The sequence below is a fragment of the Octopus sinensis genome, linkage group LG9 (assembly GCF_006345805.1).
Source record: "Octopus sinensis linkage group LG9, ASM634580v1, whole genome shotgun sequence".
In the NCBI taxonomy this organism is placed as follows: Eukaryota; Metazoa; Mollusca; class Cephalopoda; order Octopoda; family Octopodidae; genus Octopus; species Octopus sinensis.
Window position 1 is genome coordinate 15261095 of NC_043005.1, and position 23595 is coordinate 15284689.

The 23595-nt window shown below is 34.9% G+C and overlaps 1 protein-coding gene across 1 annotated transcript in view; it reads left to right on the forward strand.

The window, feature by feature from the left end:
* LOC115215667 (beta-1,3-N-acetylglucosaminyltransferase radical fringe-like) overlaps positions 1 to 23595 on the forward strand; it is a 102056-nt gene that overhangs the window by 74970 nt on the left and 3491 nt on the right. Inside the window, exons 5-9 of the mRNA XM_029784931.2 lie at positions 4853 to 5000; positions 10350 to 10435; positions 20257 to 20327; positions 22053 to 22147; positions 22367 to 22449. Of these exons, the coding sequence (XP_029640791.1) occupies positions 4853 to 5000; positions 10350 to 10435; positions 20257 to 20327; positions 22053 to 22147; positions 22367 to 22449 (483 nt within the window). The remainder of the gene's footprint in view (positions 1 to 4852; positions 5001 to 10349; positions 10436 to 20256; positions 20328 to 22052; positions 22148 to 22366; positions 22450 to 23595) is intronic.

The window sequence follows — 23595 nt, forward strand, 5'->3', positions numbered from 1 at the left end:
TGTGTGTATATATATATATATATGTATGTATTTATATGTATATACATATATATATATATATATGTATGTATTTATATGTATACATATATATATATATATGTATGTATTTATATGTATATACATATATATATATATGTATGTATTTATATATATATACATATATATATATATATGTATTATATATATATACATATATATATATATATATTTATTTATATATATATATATATATATATATATATATATATATATATTTATATATATATATATGTATTTATATATATATACATATATATATATATATTTTTTATTTATATTTATGTGTATATATATATATATATTGTATACACCACTACACCCTACACCACCATACCACACAAGACATCACACCACATCACCCCACCATGCACACACTAGCACTGACCACTTCCCAGCCCCACACCTTCACACCTACACTTATACAAACGCACACGCCAAGGTCACCAGCCTCTTCCACACACACACAGACATACTCTCTTATACACAGGCATGCACACCTTTGTTTTGGGATCACCTCTACTTTATTATCTTCCCTTCTCCCTAGCTCCTCTGTGTGACTCTTTTGTCCAGCATTCGCCACGTTGGATCGCTAGCCACTATCATTCTTTATTTTCTCTCCTTGTTTCTTTCTGTGTTCCTTTCTGTGGAAGAGCATAGGCTCGAAATGTTAAAGGCTTTTTCACTTCTATCTATCTATCTATCTATCTATCTGCATATATATATATATATATATATATATATATATATATATATATATATATATATAGATGCAGGCATGACTGTGTGGTAAGATGCCTGCTGCCCAGCCACATGGTTCTGGGTTAACTCCCTCTGTTAGGCACCTTGGGCAAGTGTTGTCTATTATAACCTCAGGCCAACCAAAGCCTTGTAAGTGGATTTGGTCGATGGAAACTGAGAGAAAGAATCCCATCGTGTATGTATGTATGTATATATATATATATATATATACAGTTAATCCAAACAAGAAAGCCCCCCAAAAAACACAACAACGTGGAACAAATATAGTATTATTGGACGCTCAGGAAAGAAGGAGGGTTTAACGTTTTGAGCGGAGCTCTTCGTCATATGTGTGTGTGTGTGTGTGTGTGTGTATGTGTGTGTGTATTTGTGTTTGTTTGTGTGTGACTATGTTTATGTCTCTATAACTTAGTGGTTTGGCAAAAGAGACTGATAGAATGAGTATTAGGCTTGCAAAGAATAAGTCCTGGAGTTGATTTCTTTGAGTAAAACCCTTTAAAGTGGTGCTTCAGCATGGCCACAGTCAGACGACTGAAACAAGTAAAAGAATATACACACACACATATATATATATATTATTAAGTACTATTCAGTGAAGGTAAGATCAACAAAAAGAAAAAAGAAAAGTTCTCCGTCAGGTGAGAGATAAATATTGTCTAATGAATGTATTATATATTTTTATGAGCTACTAATAATTTCATCCAATGAAAACGACACAGACAGCATTTTATAACATGTTTGGTGCCTTCATGCAATCTTTAGGCTGTACTCACATGGCATATACGCACACACAAACACACACACACACACACACGCACACTCACATATCATATTATCGTTATCAACATTATTGTCCGTTTTCCATGCTGTCATGGGTTGGACTGCATGACTGGAGGCAGAGGCTACCACCAGGTTCCTTAATCTGTTTTGGCTTGGTTTCTATGGCTGGATGCCCTTCCTAACACCAACACTTCAGAGTGTACTGGGTGCTTTCTATGTGGCACTAGCACCCATATAGATAGGTAGATACACACATATATGTGTATATATCTGTGTGTGTATATATATATATATATATATATATATATATATATATATATACTTTATTTAAAGCAGCAGAAAATTCAACAAAACATGTTACTCTGAGTTTCCCGTTGCCGTTTGTCGGGCAGTTTTTTCTAGCAAAAACTGTCCAACGAACGGCAACGGGAAACTCAGAGTAACAGGCTTTGTTGAATTTTCTGCTGCTTTGAATAAAGCATATTACTCTACCACTGGTATTTGAGTACTCTTTTTTCCACCTTGTTTCACATTTATGTGTTTACTCCGGTATATATATATATATATTACAGACATATACATACACACACATGCATACAAACACAGAGAGAGAGAGACAGACAGACAGACGGACAGACAGACAGAGGGAGAGAGAACAACATTCTTGTAAACACTCCAAGCAGAAGTCTGTGTTTGTTTGGCAGCACTTGTCAGATCAGTAAATGCGACAATCATTTGATAAAGGGAAAATTATAAGAATGCATAATGCTGAGTGGGAAAATGTTATATATAACAATGCTATGAATGGATCAATAGACTGAATGGATTATAATAGTCGTTTCTTTACTTTCTCACTTTCAGACATACTGTCTCTCTCTCTCTTTCTTTCTCTCTCTCTTTCTCTCTCTCTTTCTCTCTCCCTCTCTCTCTCTTTCTCATTCCCTCCCACACAGTCTCTTTCTCTTTCTTCCTTGTATATTCACACACATACCTACACTCACTCACTCTCTCTCTCTCACTGACTCAACTCCTCTCCTTCATGCTTGCTGTCTCTCTTTTATATATGCTCTCTTTTTGCTATCATATACACACACTCTCTCTCTCTCTGTCTCTCTGTCTCTCTGTCTCTCTCTTTCAGACACACCTTCTCTCACTTTTACATCCTATTACTAACTCTCTATTTTCTCTTTCCCTCCCTCTTGCTCCATTCCTCTCTCTCTCTCTCTTTACCTCCCACTCTCTCATAGATATGCAGATACATAATATTTTTCTGTCTCGTACACATATACACTCACATTCCTGTTAAATTTGTGATCTTAAAAAACAAACCAAGCAGTTGCAATACAGGTAGTATTTGTAGTAGCAGAAGTAGTTTTAGTAGTAGTAGTGTCTCAAAAATCAGTCATAATATATAGCTATACAGGGTGATGATTGCTTGGTCTTTTAGAAATAAAATCAAATTCTTCCTAAAATGATGCCCTACCATCTTTAGAAACAAAAAGAAAAAGGAAGAACATATTGAATAGTATAGTCTAAGATACACTCTACCTAAAATCATTTGATGGGATAGTCAGAATATCTTGGATTACATTATTTAATGTGTTTTTTTATGGTAAACTGTGATTTGAGAAAGATCTGGTCGCTATTCTTAGTAGGTGCTGCAACTTCAAAGGGACTTCCTCATTGGTTCATTGCTTGTTGGGTGGGTAGGGTAATGCGGCTGGGTTTGGCTCTGCAATGCTCTGTTAATGTATTTTTACAGCCCTTTACAGTTCTGAGTTCACATTGCAGTGAGATCAACCTACACTGTCTTTCAGCAAGAGTTGTTAATCCAAGTACCAGTAATATATTGGTAGAATTTCAACTAGATATATTCCCCCACCCTCAACATTTTCATTATAATCATCATCATCATCATCATCATCATCATCCTCATCATTATTATTATTATTATTATTATTATTATTATTGAATGAGAGAGTAGCACATGCCATCAAAATGACACTGGGGTATAAATATACAAACCCTGATATACTCGTCATGATTACCTGTCTGATTAGGGTACATGCATTACAACCATATGTGCACGACATGGTGATCTCATATCTAGATAAACCACGCATGACCTTGTGGGTGAGGCCCAGTTAGAATTTTCTTCAGGTTGAGTAGCCCATCCCGCTCAAAAGATCCCTGAACAAGGGTTGCTTAAGGATGTTGAACAAAGCACCCAAGTTACCCGAGGTGAATTATTCAAACTCCAAAGAATCTCTCTCAACACATGCCTGTGATGCTCCCCAACTATTTCTACTCATGATCAGTGATGCACATATTGTCACCCACTAAGGGACATGCTCGACTGGTTAAGGTCAAACAACTGACAAGCAAATCTGTGGTATTGAGCAGAATATTTGCTGTAGCCCATTTTTACACCAAAACAAAACAATGTACATGATAACACTTCCAATCAGTTAAGATCAGAAGCCATGAGAGCCACTGCCTGGTATTGCATCAGGGCATTTTATTATTATTATTATTATTATTATTATTATTATTATTATTATTATTATTATTATTATTATTATTGTTATTATTATCATTAAGGTGGCGAGCTGTCAGAATCGTTAGCATGCTGGGTGAAATGCTTAGCGGTATTTCGTATGTTAATATGTTCTGAGTTCAAATTCCGCCGGTGATGACTTTGCCTTTCATCCTTTCGGGTTCGATAAATTAAGTACCAGTGAAATACTAGGGTCGATATAATCGACTAGTCCCATCCTCCAAAATTTCAGGCCTTGTGCCTATAGTAAAAAGGATTATTATTATCATTATCATCATCATCATCATCATCATCATCATTATTATTACAATAATTATTATTATTATTGTCCAACCCATGCTAGCATGGAAAACGGATGTTAAATGATGATGATGATGATGATGATTATTATTATTATCATTCGCTATATGGAAACAGACTCAGTATTCTGAATTATTAGAACATGTGCATAAATGTATGTATAGTATACATATATGTGTCTGTATATATATATATTTAATGTATATATATATATATGTATGTGTTCGTGTGTGTGTGTGCTGTATATAATTAGAAATTTGACGACTGAATGTCTTCTCAATTATTAACAAACTGCCCTTAGTTAAGGAAATATGTAATTATTCCATTTGAGATTCTTAACAGTAATCTCACCAAAATATGTTCTTTCTTGCTTTATTTATTATATTCAATTGTTTGTTTCTATTTATCCCTGTCTAGGTGGTTTTGTCATGTTGATGATGATACATATGTGAATGTACCAAAGCTGGTTACTCTCCTTCAAAAATATAACCATACTCAAGACTGGTATCTTGGAAAACTTAGCCTTAAGCATCCGTTGCAAATTATGGACATAAACCGACCAGGAGTAAGTTCACTAGTTTCCTTTCATACATATATGTTTAAAAGTATCGTGTTTACTTACTCTCTTTCACTCTTACTCTTTTACTTGTTTCAGTCATTTGACTGTGGCCATGCTGGAGCACCGCCTTTAGTCGAGCAATTCGACCCCAGGACTTATTCTTTGTAAGCCTAGGACTTATTCTATCGGTCTCTTTTGCCGAACCGCTAAGTCACGGGGACATAAACACACCAGCATCGGTTGTCAAGCAATGTTGGGGGGACAAACACACACACACACACACACACACATACATATATAATTGGTGGACCTGCGCAGTTGTCGAATGGTACTCGCGTGAGCGGAAACGACCACCCGGAAGACCTCCACGACGGTGGAGTTACGATTTCAGATGGTTGATTGGGATCACGTGGATGAGAAAGGCGCGATCCAGAGAGGAGTGGACAGCGTGCTGTGACCATCGGTGTCAAATGGATGCCTGATGGACTGGTCGGTCAAGGTGATCAAGGTGATATATATATATATATATATGATGGGCTTCTTTCAGTTTCCGTCTACCAAATCCACTCACAAGGCTTTGGTCGGCCCGAGGCGATAGTAGAAGACACTTGCTCAAGGTGCCACGCAGTGGGACTGAACCCGGAACCATGTGGTTCATTAGCAAGCTACTTACCACACAGCCACTCCTACGCCTACTTGGGCATAAATTGCACTGTATTATACTTGATTTTAACTGATAAATCTGGGGTGCAATCTATACATGGGGCAAAGCTAAGACTGTGAAGGAGAAAAAATTTGTGCTCTGACTTCACACTAAACTATACCAAACCAATGTACAGTGTTATATAGTCACTTAGTGATTCTTCTGCTGCTACTTTAGTATGAATGGAAAAATCTGCACTGAGCTGATGAGGGCGTAATAAAACCAAAACATGTCTAAATTTGTTTCTTATACTTACTGAAATAATTACAACAATATTTGACTCTGAATAATATTTATCCTTACTGTATAATTATTTTAATGTTTGTTCCATTAAATATTGAAACGAACTTAAGTATTGTTATATGTAGATGGCATCCCATGGAAATTAAGCTCACATTTATTCTTAAAATATGCTCATTTTTCATGCTTACCTGTGTACTTAGTTGCACATCTATTTACTGATTCTCTCATCACCACTTCAGCATGTATGCTGAAGCCTATGTTTCACTGATGAGGTCTAGTAAGGCTAAAACATGTCAAGTTGTCTCCCATACTTGTTGATATAAATGATATAGGTAAAATAATATTATACATTGATTAATGTAGTTTCTTCTTTATTTAATTCTAGTCTTTTTTTTTTAATGTTCCATGCAACATTTATTGTAATCTTCACTTAACTATCTGTCTATCTTTCCTCAGCATATATTTTAGTTAAATGTTTAATGTTCTATACAGTAGATATGTTAACAATAACTTAACTATCACTTTATATGTCAATATGTCTATTTTCCTTCACCATATGTGTATATATATATGTGTGTGTGTTTATATGTATATATATATATATATATAAGTATATAGTGATAGACAGCTAAGCTAGTGTTAACATATTTAATACAAGGAACATTAAAAATATAAGTATATATATATATATCATCATCATCATCATCACGGACGTTAAACGATGATGATGATGATATATATATATATACTTATATTTTTAATGTTCCTTGTATTAAATATGTTAACACTAGCTTAGCTGTCTATCACTATATACTTATCTCTAATTAACTATGCACTAGATATGCTAGTGCTGAACTATTACTGTCTGTCAGTCAATCTATTTGCTCTCACCATTTATATATATATATATATATATATATATATATATATATATATAGTGAAGGCGCATGGCTCAGTAGTTAGAGTGTCGAGCTTACGATCGTGAGTTTGTGAATTCAAATCCCGGACCGGGCTGCATGTTGTGTTCTTGAGCAAGACACTTTATTTCACGTTGCTCCAGTTCACTCACCTGTAGAAATGAGTTGCAATGTCACAGGTGCCAAGTTGTATCACAGTCTTTGCCTTTCCCTTGGATAACATTGGTGGCATGGAGAGGGGAGGCTAGTATGCATGGGCGACTGCTGGTCTTCCATAAACAACCTTGTCCGGACTTGTGCCTGGGAGGGTAACTTTCTAGCTGCAATCCCATGGTCAGTCATGACCAGAGGGGGTCTCAGCAGTATATATATATATATATTTGTAGTTAATTATTTAATACTCTCTACCCATTAAATACACTTAACCATTAAATACAGTACCCATTAAATACACTTAATTATGTATATTGTGCTATGGATTTAAATTCTGCCCAGTTCAACTTCTCTCTTCAGTTGTTGTTGAAATCAATGAACTGAGAACATAACATATACTGAGGCTCATTTAACCAGCTGTAGCTTCTCCCATTACATATGCAAGGAGTGCATAAATAAAAATGATCATTGCTAGTCAAAGTCACAATCTCTTCAATCATCTGGCTGTTCTTAATCTCTGTCAAAGTCCTCAGTAATTTTTGTGACTCAGCTCATGGGAATGTCATATCTAGGGCATTTGATTTCTTTTCACTATGGTTAAGGTTAGAAAAGTAAAAAAAAAAAAAAAAGTGACATTCACTGTATACTTGAATAGTTGTTATTCACAATACGTTTAGGTATATATAATTATCATATATAAATATATATACATATATATATATATATATATATATATATATATATATATATATATATATATATGATGTGTTAGGGAACATTTTGCTAAGTCATAGGTTATATAAGAAAAATTTATTTATTTCTTGCATAATATCACAAGGGTATAGCTAATTATATCTACTTTGATATTTGACTGGTAATATATTTATTGACTCTTGTGGGATTTGAATAATAGTAGTAGTAGTAGTAGTAGTAGTAGTAGTAGTAGTAGTAGTAGTAGTAGTAGTAATTTCTGTTTTAAGCACCATTTTGCAAGGAGTGGGTTACATCAGTACCATCACCCCTAGTATTTGACTGGTGCTTTATTTTATGAATCCTTAAAGGGTTAAAAATCGAAGTTGGCCTTAGTGGAATTTGAAGTTAGAAAGTAAGGGCTTGACATTTTTTCCCAAGGCTCAAATGATTCTGCTAACCACTAGAACAATAACTGTGAACACATAAACATACATATACACACAACAGGCTTCTTTCAACTTCCATCCACTAAATCTACTAGCAAGGCCTTGGTTGGCTCACTGATATATCAAAAGACACCCCACCAAAGTACCATATAGTGGGATTTAACCAGAAACCACTTGTTTTGGAAGCAAACCTGTGAACTAAACAGATATCACTGCATCTAAATTAGAGATGCTTCTCCATTGTACAAATATTTCTGATTACGTATTTAACACATTAAGTATATAGCACTAACTTAACTATTGTCTTTCATGCAGATGATGCCCTTGAGATATTCATGTCATTGTCATATTTCCTTAAATATGTTAATTATTCTGTTTTACTTAAGTCTTAAGTGCACCTACTTAGTGATCCTATCATATCTTATCATAAATACTTCATCAAATCTGGTAAAACATTTTTTTCACTGAGGAGGTCTGATAAAACTGATGTTACTTGAAGTTCTCTCATTTTTGCTATAATTATTAAAGTAATATTGCCATATTTTGTAGTGTATACGATGCATTTTTTACCAAAATATTGTGACAAAATAAAAAAAAAGAAACCAACTTGGGTTTTATATCTTGGAGAACTCATCCCACCAAAAACCAACTGTGTGGAAATCTGCTTGTTTCCACCATTATAAGGGAAAGGCATATCTGCTCTTTGTAGGATATTGCTGGTGAGTTAAACAACTGCTGACAAGTGACCTACTGCTATGGATGCCAAAACTGGTTTTTAAGGTGGATTGCCTTCACGGCTATGAGGAATCCATTTACCATATTTTAGGCACATTTCTAAACCATTACAGATGCCTGCAAATTGTTGAAGGACTTGAATTCAGCTTGTAAGCTAATTCTTCAGTTACAAATATTACTATTTCACCCAAGTTCTGACAAAAGCAGGTTGTCATTAACCCTTTTGTTACTGTATTTATTTTGAGATGCTTTGTGCTTCTTTCAATTACTATAAATATAACAAAGAATTTCGTAAAATGACTTGGTTACCATTCAGCTAGTATTAGGAACATAAATTGTGACTAAGGTTTGATGGAAGATTTTAATTCAAAACTTTTGAAAACAAGACATTTGTACTCAGAGCCAGAGCCGGTTTCAGCCGGGTTGGTAACGAAAGGGTTAACGAAAGGATAACCTGTTTGTGGAGTAACTTTTAAACCGAAACCACCCTAGACTTTTTAGACTATCTTCAAGTAATTTTTTGAGTTAAGTAATCCTTCCCATAAACACTATGAATATTTCAGATTGCTTCTGTTGCATTATTGTCTTTCATCAACTCATAGAGTATTATCTGCCTTAAATGCTTTGTGGACAGGTCTGTCTTTAGGAGGGTCAAAGCAGTAACTGAACTGACTAATACATACTGTCATGACATACACTACTTGACAAACGTACAAGGACGTGGTAATATGTATCCTTGCCATTTAAGTATTTTAAATTGACAAACACACCAATCCAACTTACAGATGTCAGATTTTGGACATTACTTATGGGATAAGCTGATGTGTGTATGTGTATACATTCTTTCAACCTCCACCCCCTCACACACTCTTAGTTCCTCTGTCTTCACACATATTGTACCTTGAGGGTCCATCACCACTATTTTTTATCTTTTCTACTTAATCATTCCCATCTTCTGAAACATGAGTAGTCTTGTAGTTTTCTTTACAGCAGGAAACCTGTTCTGCTTTGGTCCCTTCTGTTACACACTCATCTCTTTGCATAAAGCCTCCCCGTCATAGTTTTGTAGTCTTGCAAGTTGTATGACGACCTCACTAGTGCTTGTGACATGACTAAAGCACCCGGTACATGCTGTAAAGTGGTTGACATTAGGAAGGGCATCCAGCTGTGGAAACCATGCTAAGGCAGACACTGAAATACATTGCAGTTCTTGGACCCATAAAATCCTATCAAATTGTCCAACCCATGCCAGCATGGAACATGGACATTAAATGACGATGATGATGATGTTGACGATGATGGTGATGTACATTTTATGCAAATGTCCCATAACTCATCTTTTTTCCTTCATCTTCTCTCGCTGCAACTATTACTGAACTCTGTCTCTAATGAGATGTCTAATGTCTGCACAACTTCCTTCTTTTGTTTGTCATTTTCATTCCTTTCTCTTATTTTTCTTTTGCAGAAGAAAATTGAATTTTGGTTTGCAACTGGTGGTGCTGGATTCTGCATCAGCCGAAGTCTTGCTTTGAAAATGATGCCCCATGCTGGGTAAGTCTGTTCTCTTTGTTGTAATTATAACTTATATTATGATGAGTATTCAGCCATCCTAGCTCCACTGTCACTGCTGTTGCCATCGTCATCATCATCATCATCATCACCACCACCACCACCACCACCACCATCACCGTCATCATCATCATTGTTGTCGTCATCATCATTGTTGTCATTATCATCACCATCATCATCATCACCTGCATCATTAACAACAAAAGCCACAGTAATAACATTGTCAGTATTACCACCTGCAGCAACAACGACAATGACACCCCCCACCCCACCACCACCTCCACCACCACCACAACAACAAGCCAACAAAGAACCCGTATATAGTTGCTCAATGTTAAAAATAGCAGCCAAATTCCCACAAGTTACATCATATCTTCTTTAAATAAAGAAAGGGCACATTTGATAATGTAGTCTTAGGTATACAAAAAGATTGAGGAGTCACAGCTGGAATACCTTTGATGAATCAAGGTTAAACTGTTACAAAACAACATCATTGCCACACCATCACCACCACCAACAACAACAACAATAGCTAAAGGAAAGGCTTCATTAGACACTGTATTTTTACATCCTTTGAAAAGATGGAATGGTCATAACTGGAATGCCTGATCAGAGTTCTACATCATCAGAAGAGAGAAACACAACACAATGAATAAGTGAGATGCTGTAAAGTCACTCAACCAGCCAAGTCTCCCCTCAAATCACATTTGATTATTTCAAAATAAGAAGGATACAAAGTATAATATAGTCTTGAATTGGATGGTCAAGGTTGGAATATCTTAGACCATATAAGGGGGTACTGAAAAGTTCCTGGTTTTAAGAGTATTGTGAAAGGCCTGGCTGGAGGTCCAACCTTCTGAGTTCTTTTACAGGGCTTAGAAAAACTGAAGGACTGTTGCAGTAAGTGTATGAATCTGAGAGAGGAATATGTTTAATAAAATCATAATTAACTGATACTCCTTTATTTTCTTTTACTCAAAGCCAGGAAGTTTTCAGCACCCTCTTAGAGGTCTAATGTATAACTGCTAAATATTTACAAGAGAATCATTATCAGCAGCACTCAAACATTTCTAGTTCCTTATGTATAAGCATGACTTAAGGAAATGCTACTGTATTTGAAATGTGTGTCATAGGACTAAAACTTCAAAGCATTTATCAATGTTAGTTGCTATTTCTAGCAGGTCATGTGGTTGTGGAATTGATGGTGTTGTTTAACTGGTGAAGTTCTACAGGTTAATTTTAAGACTTCTGGTGTCTTCAGGCTGAATATTCTTTTTAAGATGAAGATGACCATCAATTACAGCCACAACAACAGCTGGACATATCAGTAATGTTGCTGTAGTGGGTGGGAATCTGTATTGAACAGAATGGTAAAATCAGGTTATTTCCAAATGATGAATGCTGGCACAAAACTTCAATGATGCAATGTTGGTAGTAACACTTGTTTCTTTTTCTCTCTCTATCACTTTCTATTTGGTTCAATTCCTAATGATTCTGTCTTCCGCTGTCTTTGAAAAAATAAAAATACTAAATAAAGCAGGTTATGTTAATTATAGCACTTGTATAATGTTAATTAGACATTTAACTTTGATCTACTTGCCAATTTATTCATTAATGATGCTTAATTGTCTGGTGATTATTCCACTTTGTATACTACAAGTTTCTACCAACTGTTTTTTGCTTTTTGTTGGTGTTTTATTAAAATATTTTCTATTTCTGAGATATAACCATTTTAAGTGTATTTCTATCAATTTTTACTTTACTGTTGCTCTGGATATTTGTTCTTTATAAGTGGCTGAAAGGTAAAAGTACCATAGTTATTAGCTTTGGGAAAAATACATAGCTACTGTAGTTAGTGAGTTTGCTTCATAATCACGTGTTTTGGGTTCAATTCTACAACATGGCACCTTGAGCAAATGTGTTCTACATTAGTCTCAGGTCATTCCAAGCCTTATGAATGAAAATGGATCAGCAGTAATTTATGTGTGAGTGTATATGTGTGTGTGTATGTGTGTTGATATACATTTGTTGACTCAGGGCAGTAGAAGCCTACTAGAGGGATTATTCCCCTCTTGGGAGATAGACTTAATTTGTCCCTCTGTTTAATACCATCACCAGGCCTTGGATATTTGCTAGATATACTGTTTTAGAAGTTCCTATGTGATGCTGTGGTCCCTATTTACAGCCAGATGGACTGAGTAAGCCAGGTTTTAACCATCTTGGCCACAGACATAGCACACCACTGGTAGCATGATGTCCAGTCAGCTGCACATGTATAATATACATACACCCGTGTGTGTGCATGTGTGTGTGTGAATTTCTGTCTAGCAAATCCATTGACAAAATTTTGGCCAGCCCAGGACTGTAGCAGAAGAAGCTTACCCTAGGTGCTGTGCAATTGGACTGAACTGAACCTGAATCCATGTGGTTGGGAAGCAAACTGCTTAACCACACAGCCAGACTTGAACATTAAATGTATGTGTGTGTATGTGTATGTGTTTGCATATGGATATATATTTGCATGTGTTTAGTATATATATATATATATGTATATAATCAAAATCTACATCTTTGTCTGTATATCTACCTTCTCTATAATGTTGCCACTTGATTTGAAAACTTTTGTATTAATGGAAAACCTCTACAATTGGCTGATGAGCACTCAGCATCTTAAATCTGTTGTAATACTTACAACATTTAATAAAATGATGTAGTGCGAAACAATTGTACCAAATTACCGGAGTCATTCTTGTTGCTTATTTTGATTATAATCACCCCACAAATTTTTATGGATAACACCATACAAAATTCTGGTGCATCTAAATTAAGTACCATATTCTTTCGAATCTAAATTTTTGCTGAACTTATATATGTATATCACGTGATCACGTGACCAACCAGACCATCAAATGTTGCTACACATCGCTGGTCACAATGCGTTCGCATTGTTTTAGCCTTCGAATGACGCCACCCCGCTGGCTAAGCGAGCAGGCCAACAGAAGAAAGAGTGAGAAAGAGTGGTGAATGAGTACAGCAGGGATCACCACCCCCTGCCGGAGCCTCGTGGAGCTTTAGGTGTTTTCGCTCAATAAACACACACAACAGCCGGTCTGGGAATTGAAACCGTGATCCTCCGACCGCGAGTCCGCTGCCCTAACCACTGGGCCATTGCGCCTCCACATATATGTATATATATATGTGTATTGCTCAAAGTAAGTTGGCTGGGGTAGCCAAGTTAACTCCACAGCTGCAGGCATATTGTTGACTGATAATGGACAGGCTGTCTTAAAAACAACTGTTTGAAGTATATGTCTAAATTGACAAGACCATGCAAGCATCAGTAAATGTTATGTAAACATTTAGAAAAGAGAAAGAAATTTGGGTAGGTTGTCAGGTAGGGTATCAGGTAGCTTGCTTGACAGAATGTGTGAACTAAACCAAAGTTTGATGTCTTTCCAATTTCATTTATTTGACAGGTTAGTTTAGTTCTTTCATTGGTTTATAAAAAAAATTTGTTTTTGTTTTTGTTTCTGTTTCTTTTTTTCATCCATTTAGTATCTCTTCTGGCTAAGATTTACCTGGTGCAGGTGTCTTTTAATTGATGCCCATACATTGTTTTGTGTAGTTTTTCTTTCTTTTATTTATTTTTGGTATGTCTTTGAAGGCATTTAAATATTTATACACCACACACGCACACACACACGCATGCACACACACACACACATGCACTGTGTGTGCATGCATGTATGTATATAGATGTGTGTGTGTGTGTATATATATATATATGTGTATGTATGTTGTGTGTTGTTTATGTGTGCAGGGTATATCATCAACATCAACATCATCATCTTCACTTTACACCCAATTTCCATGGAATGAGTTGTCATGATTTGAGTAAAATCTCATTTGGGATTACCAGTGGCTCTGTGGTAAGTAGCTTGCTTACCAACCACATGGTTCCGGGTTCAGTCCCACTGCGTGGCATCTTGGGCAAGTGTCTTCTATATAGCCTCGGGCCGACCAGAGCCTTGTGAGTGGATTTGGTAGACGGAAACTGAAAGAAGCCCATCGTATATATACATATGTGTGTGTGTGTGTGTTTGTGTGTCTGTATTTTTGCTCCCAACATCACTTGACAACCGATGCTGATGTGTGTACATCTCCGTAACTTAGCAGTTCGGCAAAAGAGACTGATAGAATAAGTTCTAGGCTTACAAAGAATAAGTAAAGAGAATATGTATGGTGAACATTTTAGGTGCATGAGGTAAGCACCAGACACTGACCTAAGTTGATAGAAACTTTCTGTAAAACGATATTTTTCATGCTGTACCCTCTGTAAAGATAACAAAAATAATCTTGATCTAACTCACTGGTCCTGTGGGACGGAGTGTGCAATCAAGCCTTTAAATGGAAGTGTGCGAAGTATGAGACCCTTTGCAGAATTGCAGGGAGAAGGGATGCAAGCTATTTCAAACTAATATGCTTCTTCTTCTCATTTACCTGGAACATATAATTGTTATACATACATACATACATACATATATATATATATATATATATATATATATATATATATATATATATATATATATGTATATGTATATATATATGTATATATATATACGTATATATATATACATATATGTTATATATATATGTATATATATACAATATGTATATGTATATACATATATGTATATGTATATATATATGTATATATATATATATATATATACATATATATATATATATGTATATATATACATATATGTATATGTATATATATATGTATATATATATACGTATATATATATACATATATGTATATATATATATGTATATATATATACATATATGTATATGTATATACATATATGTATATGTATATATATATGTATATGTATATATATATGTATATATATATGTATATATATATGTATATGTATATATATATGTATATGTATATATATATGTATATATATATATATATATATATGTATATACATATATGTATATATATATATGTATATATATATATATATGTATATGTATATACATATATGTATATGTATATATATATGTATATGTATATATATATGTATATATATATATATGTATATATATATGTATATATATATGTATATGTATATATATATGTATATATATATATATATATATGTATATATATATATATATATATATATATATATATATATATATGTATATATATATATATGTGTATGTGTATATAAATTAGAGATAAAACCACTATTATGCAACTCAAACAGTGATAGACATAAACCAAAACATGAATAACAAATAAAATATATTTTTATAAAACATATAACTAGATCTTCACGCTGAGAGTTGCTGAAGCATGGAACAAACTGCCAGCATCAGTTGTTAGTTGTCGGGGCACTGCATCCTTCAAAACTTCCATGCTTTCTGAGATTCGCCAACACTACACCTGATTTTCTCCCCTCTATACACACACAAGCATTGTGTCTGACTCATACATTGTTCGATTTCTGGACATTTGTACTTTACTGCATATACTTTATACGCACTTTCTGACAAGTTGTGGTGCACCTGAGCACTGTATACAATAATTTCATTATCTCAAAAAGTATAAAAAGGAATATATATATAAATTGATAGAAATGGTAAGACAACAAAAGAATGAAAGAGACCTTGATATTATGTAAATGGAGGAATTTATCTGTAAATATAATATGTGACAATTATTCGGTAGCCATTATAAAACTCTGAGTTTCGGAGTTTGGAAAATCGCCAGAAATTGGTTGAGGACTCTGCCCCACAGAAGAATTCAATATAGACGCCTACTACATTGATTATTCTAAAAACATTACAGACCTTATTAAGCGCATGAGATGGAAAGTTTTCTTTTACAACATGGAAAAGGACACTATAGAGAATATATTCTATGGCATTAAATCTAAGAAATTCCCTCCAAAAATCAAAGGCTTAGAAGACTTCGAAGCGGACCTACTTAGGTCATTTTCATAGCATTTTTACGATGGCCGGATAACTGAAGAAATGGCGACGTGGGTTTCCACCCCGACATCTGAAACTTGGAGTTTTATCATGGCTACCAAATAATTGTCACATATTATATTTACAGATTATATATATATATATATATATATATATATATATATATAGAAATACAAATATATATATATATATATATATAGAAATACAAATATATATATATATATATATATATATATATATATATATATAGAAATACAATAAGAGGCTTCCAAATAGGAAGCCTCTTATTGAATATTTCTATGTGAAAAATATATAGTCTAATGACTAATTCGTTTTTGAGCTAGGCCACTGGTAATAATAATTTCTTATTACCCTATTGTTATTTATTATGTATATATATATATATATATATAGTAAAGAATATTTATTTTAGGAGTGCAAGGTAAGCACAAGACACTGACCAAGCTGGTAAAATTTTCTATAAAATAATTTTGTTTGTGCAGTGTTTTCTCATGAATTATTTTCAGATCTAATAATATACACTCAGAAAAGAAAATTGAATCAGGCTGTAGTCATACAATGTATAGGAATAACCTGAACTTTGTATGTTTATATTTAAGCTAAGAGTTGTAGATTCAGCACGAAAGCACACCTTGTGACAACAATTACCATAGTACTGCTATATTGCTGTATGTATGACTGTGTATGTGGATACAGCATGTCTGGAGGGTTAAGAAGTTCATCTCGCAATCGCAAAGTCCAAGGTTCTATCCTCACATGGTATCATGGATCTCTGACTGATCCACTTTTTTGGGGGGAAACTGTGTGGAAGCCTGCTGGATAGAATTATAAATGTGATTCAAAGGTTCAGCTTTATCACTCTTGTGTTATTCTGATTCTGCCTGAGAATTTCAAGTCCATGGAATACTCAGTCACTTAGCAGGTTTACTCAACGAGCAGGTAATTCAGATGATTAGACAACTGAATACTCATACTCGCCAAAATTGATAGCAATCCATTTTCTTTACTCTGTCTGTGTGTGTGTGTGTGTGTGTGTGTGTGTGTGTGGTCACTGCCTCAAAATTACTGGTCTCGTGCCAAAATTTGAAACCATTGCTGCTGTCATCATCTTCATCATCATCATCATCATCATAGTTATTTCTTGTCATCATTGTCATCATCATGATTGTTGTTGTTGTCATCATCATGACCTCCACCACCCTCTATTATTATAATTGTTGTACATTCATTATCTAATTTATGCTCTGTCTGGAATGTTAACTAAATAAGCCAGTTTCTGTGTCAGTAAATGTCTCACTCCGCACCAATCAATGTACACAGTAGAGTGCTGACACAAGGTGTCAACTATCTCTTTCTTTAATTAAAGCATCTGTAGCTGTTAATAAGATATGTATCTACGTATAGGTTGAGGTGGTGGGGCTATCATCATTAAAGCTACAAGTTTATTTGATGTCCGGCATGTACCTACCGCTTCTTATCTTCTAAGTTATTCTGTGAACACGTGTGCACACACACACCTTTTTACTACTACCTCCACCACCACCACCACCACCACCATTGTGTGTGTGTGTGTAAACTTGTGCCTCTTAGTACCATACTGGACTACGTCAGTTAGTGATTCTGTTTACATTCATTTCGAAGATATTGAAGAACTCACTAATGTATGAGAGAAAACCATTGTCCTTTCTTTTATCATTTATTTCTGTTTGTAATATAATCATTTCAAGAGTTAATTCACGAATGGTCTAAATTATTTCTTTGCAAATACTATTCTTATATTCTGTCTCAAAATGCCAAGCCTTATGAAGGAGAATACATAGGACCGAGATATGTGGTGCATTGCTGTACTCAAAAAGACCTGCCCACCACAACAGAACTTAGATCCTAAAACCAAGGTGTCACATAAAAAGCTTTGGTGTGGGTATTGATGCCTTGTAAAAAGCACCCAGTATACTTTGTAAAGTGGTTGGTATAAGGAAGAGCATCCAGCCAAAACAGACTACAGAACCTGGTGTGACCCTTGGCCATGGCAGTTTCCATCAAGCCATCTAACCCATGCCAGCATGGAAAACAGATGTTAAATGTTGATAATCCTTAGACTGTAACCATATGAAGTGTTGCCTACAGTCAATTATATTGGCTCCCCAGTACTTGTAGTCTAATGATTATTTTTCTTGAGCTCAGAAGGATGAAAAGCAAAGGTGACTTTGGTAGGATTTGAATTCAGAATATAAGGAACATAACCTAGTACCACAAGGTATTTTGGCCAGTACTCTACCAACCAATTCTTCCCTTCAGTGTTTGTAATAACTGAAGTACTTTACTAATTTATGAAACTATAATATTCTAAACGAGCTTCTCCCATATACATTGTTAACTGATACTAAGTGTTTAAAAATCATAAATGGTTGTTGATGGAGTATAACTAAGTCTCAAAATTAAACTCCTAAATACTAACAGAAATAAACAAGACAGCTGATTAAAGGATAATTTTCTTTAAATTACAGATTTAGTCTAAGTATTCAAGGTTTATGTATTACACGGAACATTAAAAAAACTAATTAGAAATTAACAGGCAATGACATAAAAAAAAACCTCCATTTTAGTCCATGACTCTTGTTATTTTCATTGTTTTTATACACCTAGTGTCCTCGAATTATTTCATTTCTAAACAATTCTATTTCCTTTGAATTGCCACATTTCATCATCATCATCATCACCATCACCATCACCATCATCATCATTTTAATGTTCATTTCCCATACTTGCATGGGATGGACAGAATTTGTTGATGCAGATTTTCTACGGCCAGATGCTCTTCCTGTTGCCAACCTTCACCTGTTTCCAAATTAAGTAATATTTCCTCATGACTAGACATGTTTTCATGCATGGAACATGCTGACACTTGTTTTACAATTATCATACAAAATCAAGGCAAGGAGACAGTAACACAGAAACGACAGGCTTCTTTCAGTTTTGTTTACCAGATCCATTCACCAGGCTTTGATCGATCTGGAGCTTTAGAAGACACTTGCCCAGGGTACCATGCTGTAGAACTGAACCCAGAACCAAGTAACTGGGAAGCAAGCTTCTTACCACACAGCCATGTCAGTGCCTAAGTTGTTATTATTTCCTGTGCTAACAAATCTCATGCATTTAATGATTTTTGTTGATTCTTACTGCTTGTTTAGCCCCAAACAAACCTAGGACGAAAGGCACTCCAACCATAACCAAGCTGTCTTATTTATTTATTTATATATTTTTTTTATTTCCCAGATGTAGTGTATCTAGGATAATGATGGCAATTGCCAATATTTTTTCTTTAGCCCAGTGTATCTAAATTTTACTTTCTTTAATAATAATTTTATTGGAATGTCACTTCCATGTATATATGTTTTAGTTTTGGGTAAGTGCTTAGAGATAAGATTTTTATAACATCTTTCAAGGAGATTTTTTTTTAATGTCCATCATGTGTCACTTAAAATCCCCATAGCATGTCACATGTATCATATATTCACCCTCAATAGTCTAGGACTACATTATCCAATGTTTTATTTTAAAGGTGGTTGGGTGTATTTTGAGGTGATTTATTTCTTGTAGATTAAAAGGCTCTTACTTTGGCCAATGAATCTATTAGCAGTGGTGATGTGATGATGGTGGTGGTGGTGATGGTGATATTGTTGGTATGATTATATCGGTGTTAATAGTTTATGCAAATCACTTCTATACTAATTTGTTCAATAATGTTTTACATTTATATATTTTAGTGGAGGTCGCTTAATGGCTGTTGGAGAAGAAATACGCCTGCCAGACGACTGTACAGTTGGATATATCATAGGTAAGTCAGTATCTATATATATTGATCCTAGTTACATAAATACGTCTTTGTCATAGGTAAGCTAATATCTATAAACCATAGAGGAGTGAAAGGAGCTGAGAGGACAGAAAAATCAAATTACTTATATAATGGAAGGCAAGGTTTACGATATTGGGAGAATATTGCCTTTTCCCATTATATTTTGTTCTTCGTGTAGTTCAAGTTCCAGCAGGCGAAGAAAGAAGTCTTTAAGTGCAAATGTAATTTACAACTGGTTTATTTACAAGTTTCACAGAACAGGTGAAGTGCATTGCTCTCAGCGACCATCTCGAGCTGCGTGCATGTTGTTGTATCTCCATTAGTATGGGGCACATTGCCTCTGGAGGTACAACATGCAGACAGGCCCAGCCAGTGAAGTGTGCTCAGCAAGCGCTGCTGCATAGAAGCAGAGAGAAAGAGTGAATCTGTTTCTGTTTTGCCCTTATATACAGTTTGCCATCGCGAGCCTCGTTGTGATCTCGTGCATGGCAAATGGAATGCAGGTGAGGTCTTGCTCCAGTCTCGGAGATGGATTTTGCTTTGTATGTTTTATTAGTGAGGCAGAAAGATGGGGCAGAGCCCATGAATGATCTCTATGAGTCCTCTGTGACTTGAAAGATTGGTGTGTTTAGTTTGAATATTTCTAACTCAATGTCTGTCTAAAAGAAATTTGAACATTTCAGAGGATTTGATATTCTGGGAAGGAAAGAATGCATATAATTAATATAAGGACATGGAGGGAAAACAGTGCTGTAGAGAGTGATGAGAATGCAGATGGGAAAGCAGAGGTGGAGGTGGCATGCAACTAGGTAATTCCTAGAAGCAGAGGCCATTGTAGTATTGGTATAATTAGACAGGTTGGAGAAACAACATATTTATAGAGCTCAGCAGGATTTGAACTCAGAGCATAGAGGGTCGAAACTAAATACCAAACATTTTATCTGATGCTCTGATGATTCTGCTAATCTGCTGCCATTCAACTTTCATCCAATTATCTATGGCAAATTTAGTACAGCATTAGACTAAACAGGTAGCCTTAATGCTGTAGTATTTACTTTTGTTACACTAAATCCTGAGTTCAAATTCTTACTTTACCTTTCATCTCTTTAGGCAAAATAGGGGTTCTGTAAATAAAATACAGTCTTTAAAAATAGACCCATGTTAACCCTTTAGCATTTAAACCAGCCATATCTGGCCAAAATATTCTACCTGTTCTAAGTTAAACTGACCAGATCCAAGCTTTCACACCTACCTGCTTACCTACCCTACAATGTCATTCTTTCACATCATTGTAATATTGAAGTTATGGGATCATATCTGATAAAGTCAAAACAATGTGAAGAAATAAGCAATACATTTAACAAAGAAATCTGAACGTTAAATGGTTAAACTAAACATAGACGCACATAGAGATATACGCATGCGCAAATGAAGACACAGACAATAGAAATACAAAATGGCTGACTGTTAGTAAGGAGAGACACACAAATAAGAAAGAAGAAAGCAAAGGACCACTGATGAGGTCACAGGAGTGTGACGAAAGAACTCTGGCCGAAATAAGATTAAGTTTAATGTAAAAAATAAATAACACTGAAGCAAAGTAACACCAAATATATAGTGCGTGTGTTTTTATTGGCTAAACTGGCAAAATGACCATTCCGAAATACAACAATAAATGGTTAAATATTTTTCCTATTTCTTCTTCAGGACATCTTTTGAAGAAACCACTCACAGAAGTGGAAGACTTCCATTCACACCTCGAGGCACTTTGGTTACTGCGACCTAACCAACTGGAAAAACATGTAAGTCGACTTATATTCCTGCTGTTTGTGTTCTTGCTGTGTTACTGCTGCGACTATGTGGCTGTTACTACAGTGACTGACTGTGTTACTACTGTGACTACGAAACCGTCTGTGTGTTAATGCTGTCAACATGCATGTTGTAAACTCTGACTTTGTTTATTACATTTAGTTACATAAGTGCTCTGTGTTCAAACCAAGTGGGTTTTTTTTACATTGTAGGTAACATTCAGTTATTCCTACTATGGAGAGAAAATGAATATTGTTAATGTTCCAGGATTTTCAGAAGATGAAGACCCTACAAGGTAAAGAACCCTTAATTTGTCTATTGTATCCAGTGATATTATATATTTATACATGTATGCGTTCAGAGTAGCATGGAAGAATAATTGTACAATGAACATTCATGTGCAGCATCCTAACCACTATGTCATATGCCCATGGGCATATGGCATAGTAGTTAAGGGCGTAGGCTACTAACACCCAGATTCTGAGTTCGATTCCAAGCAGTGACCTGAACAGTAATAATAATAATAATAATACTAATAATAATAACATCAAAAAATACCTTAGGAATGAGAACCCAGGTTCAAAATTTCCCCAAGACATCTGAAGAAGGCTGGAGGATATATCAGCCGAAATGTTGTGTTAACAACAAACAAGATGAGGACAAATATCTGTCGAATGTAAATAATATTCATGTGCATATTGTAATAACAGATCATGTATGTATATGTGTGTGTGTGTGTGTTGGTGGTTGTTTAATTCCTTTTGTTATTTCCATATGTACTAGTCTTTTTATTCCCTATCTAATGGAAATATTTGCTACAGATCAATGTGTCCAACTCCCTGGCTACTTATGTGAAACTACAGTCTAACAATTACTACAAACAATATAAATAATATGCACTCCTCATGATTGTGTATTGAGTACTCTAGTGTTTTACACAGACAAAAATGGCATTTAACTATGCTCTTTAACATATATATGTATACATATATATGTGTGTTTGTGTTTAGGGTTTATTGCTATCACATCTATTCCCATGCTTATGTTAGTTTATTTCTTAGCACACTTGTTTAGCTTCAGGTCAGCTCTAATCTAGCAGGCCATTCATGTAAGGCATTCTAGATGTGACCTTCTCATCTTTTGGAAGAAGGAGTGTCTAGGATTGCATTACCTAATGTGTCTTTTTTTTTTATATAGTTTTAAAGTAAGGTGTATAATTCAATGGTAATTTGGCTCCTACTTTCAACAGCAACAACATAGAATCTCAAGTTAGATCAGTTGTAATCAGTTGGATGCTCTTCCCACTGTGAACCATTCAACTATACTCTTACTCTCTTTTACTTGTTTCAGTCATTTGACTGCGGCCATGCTGGAGCACCGCCTTTAGTCAAGCAAATCGACCCCGGGACTTATTCTTTGTAAGCCCACTACTTATTCTATC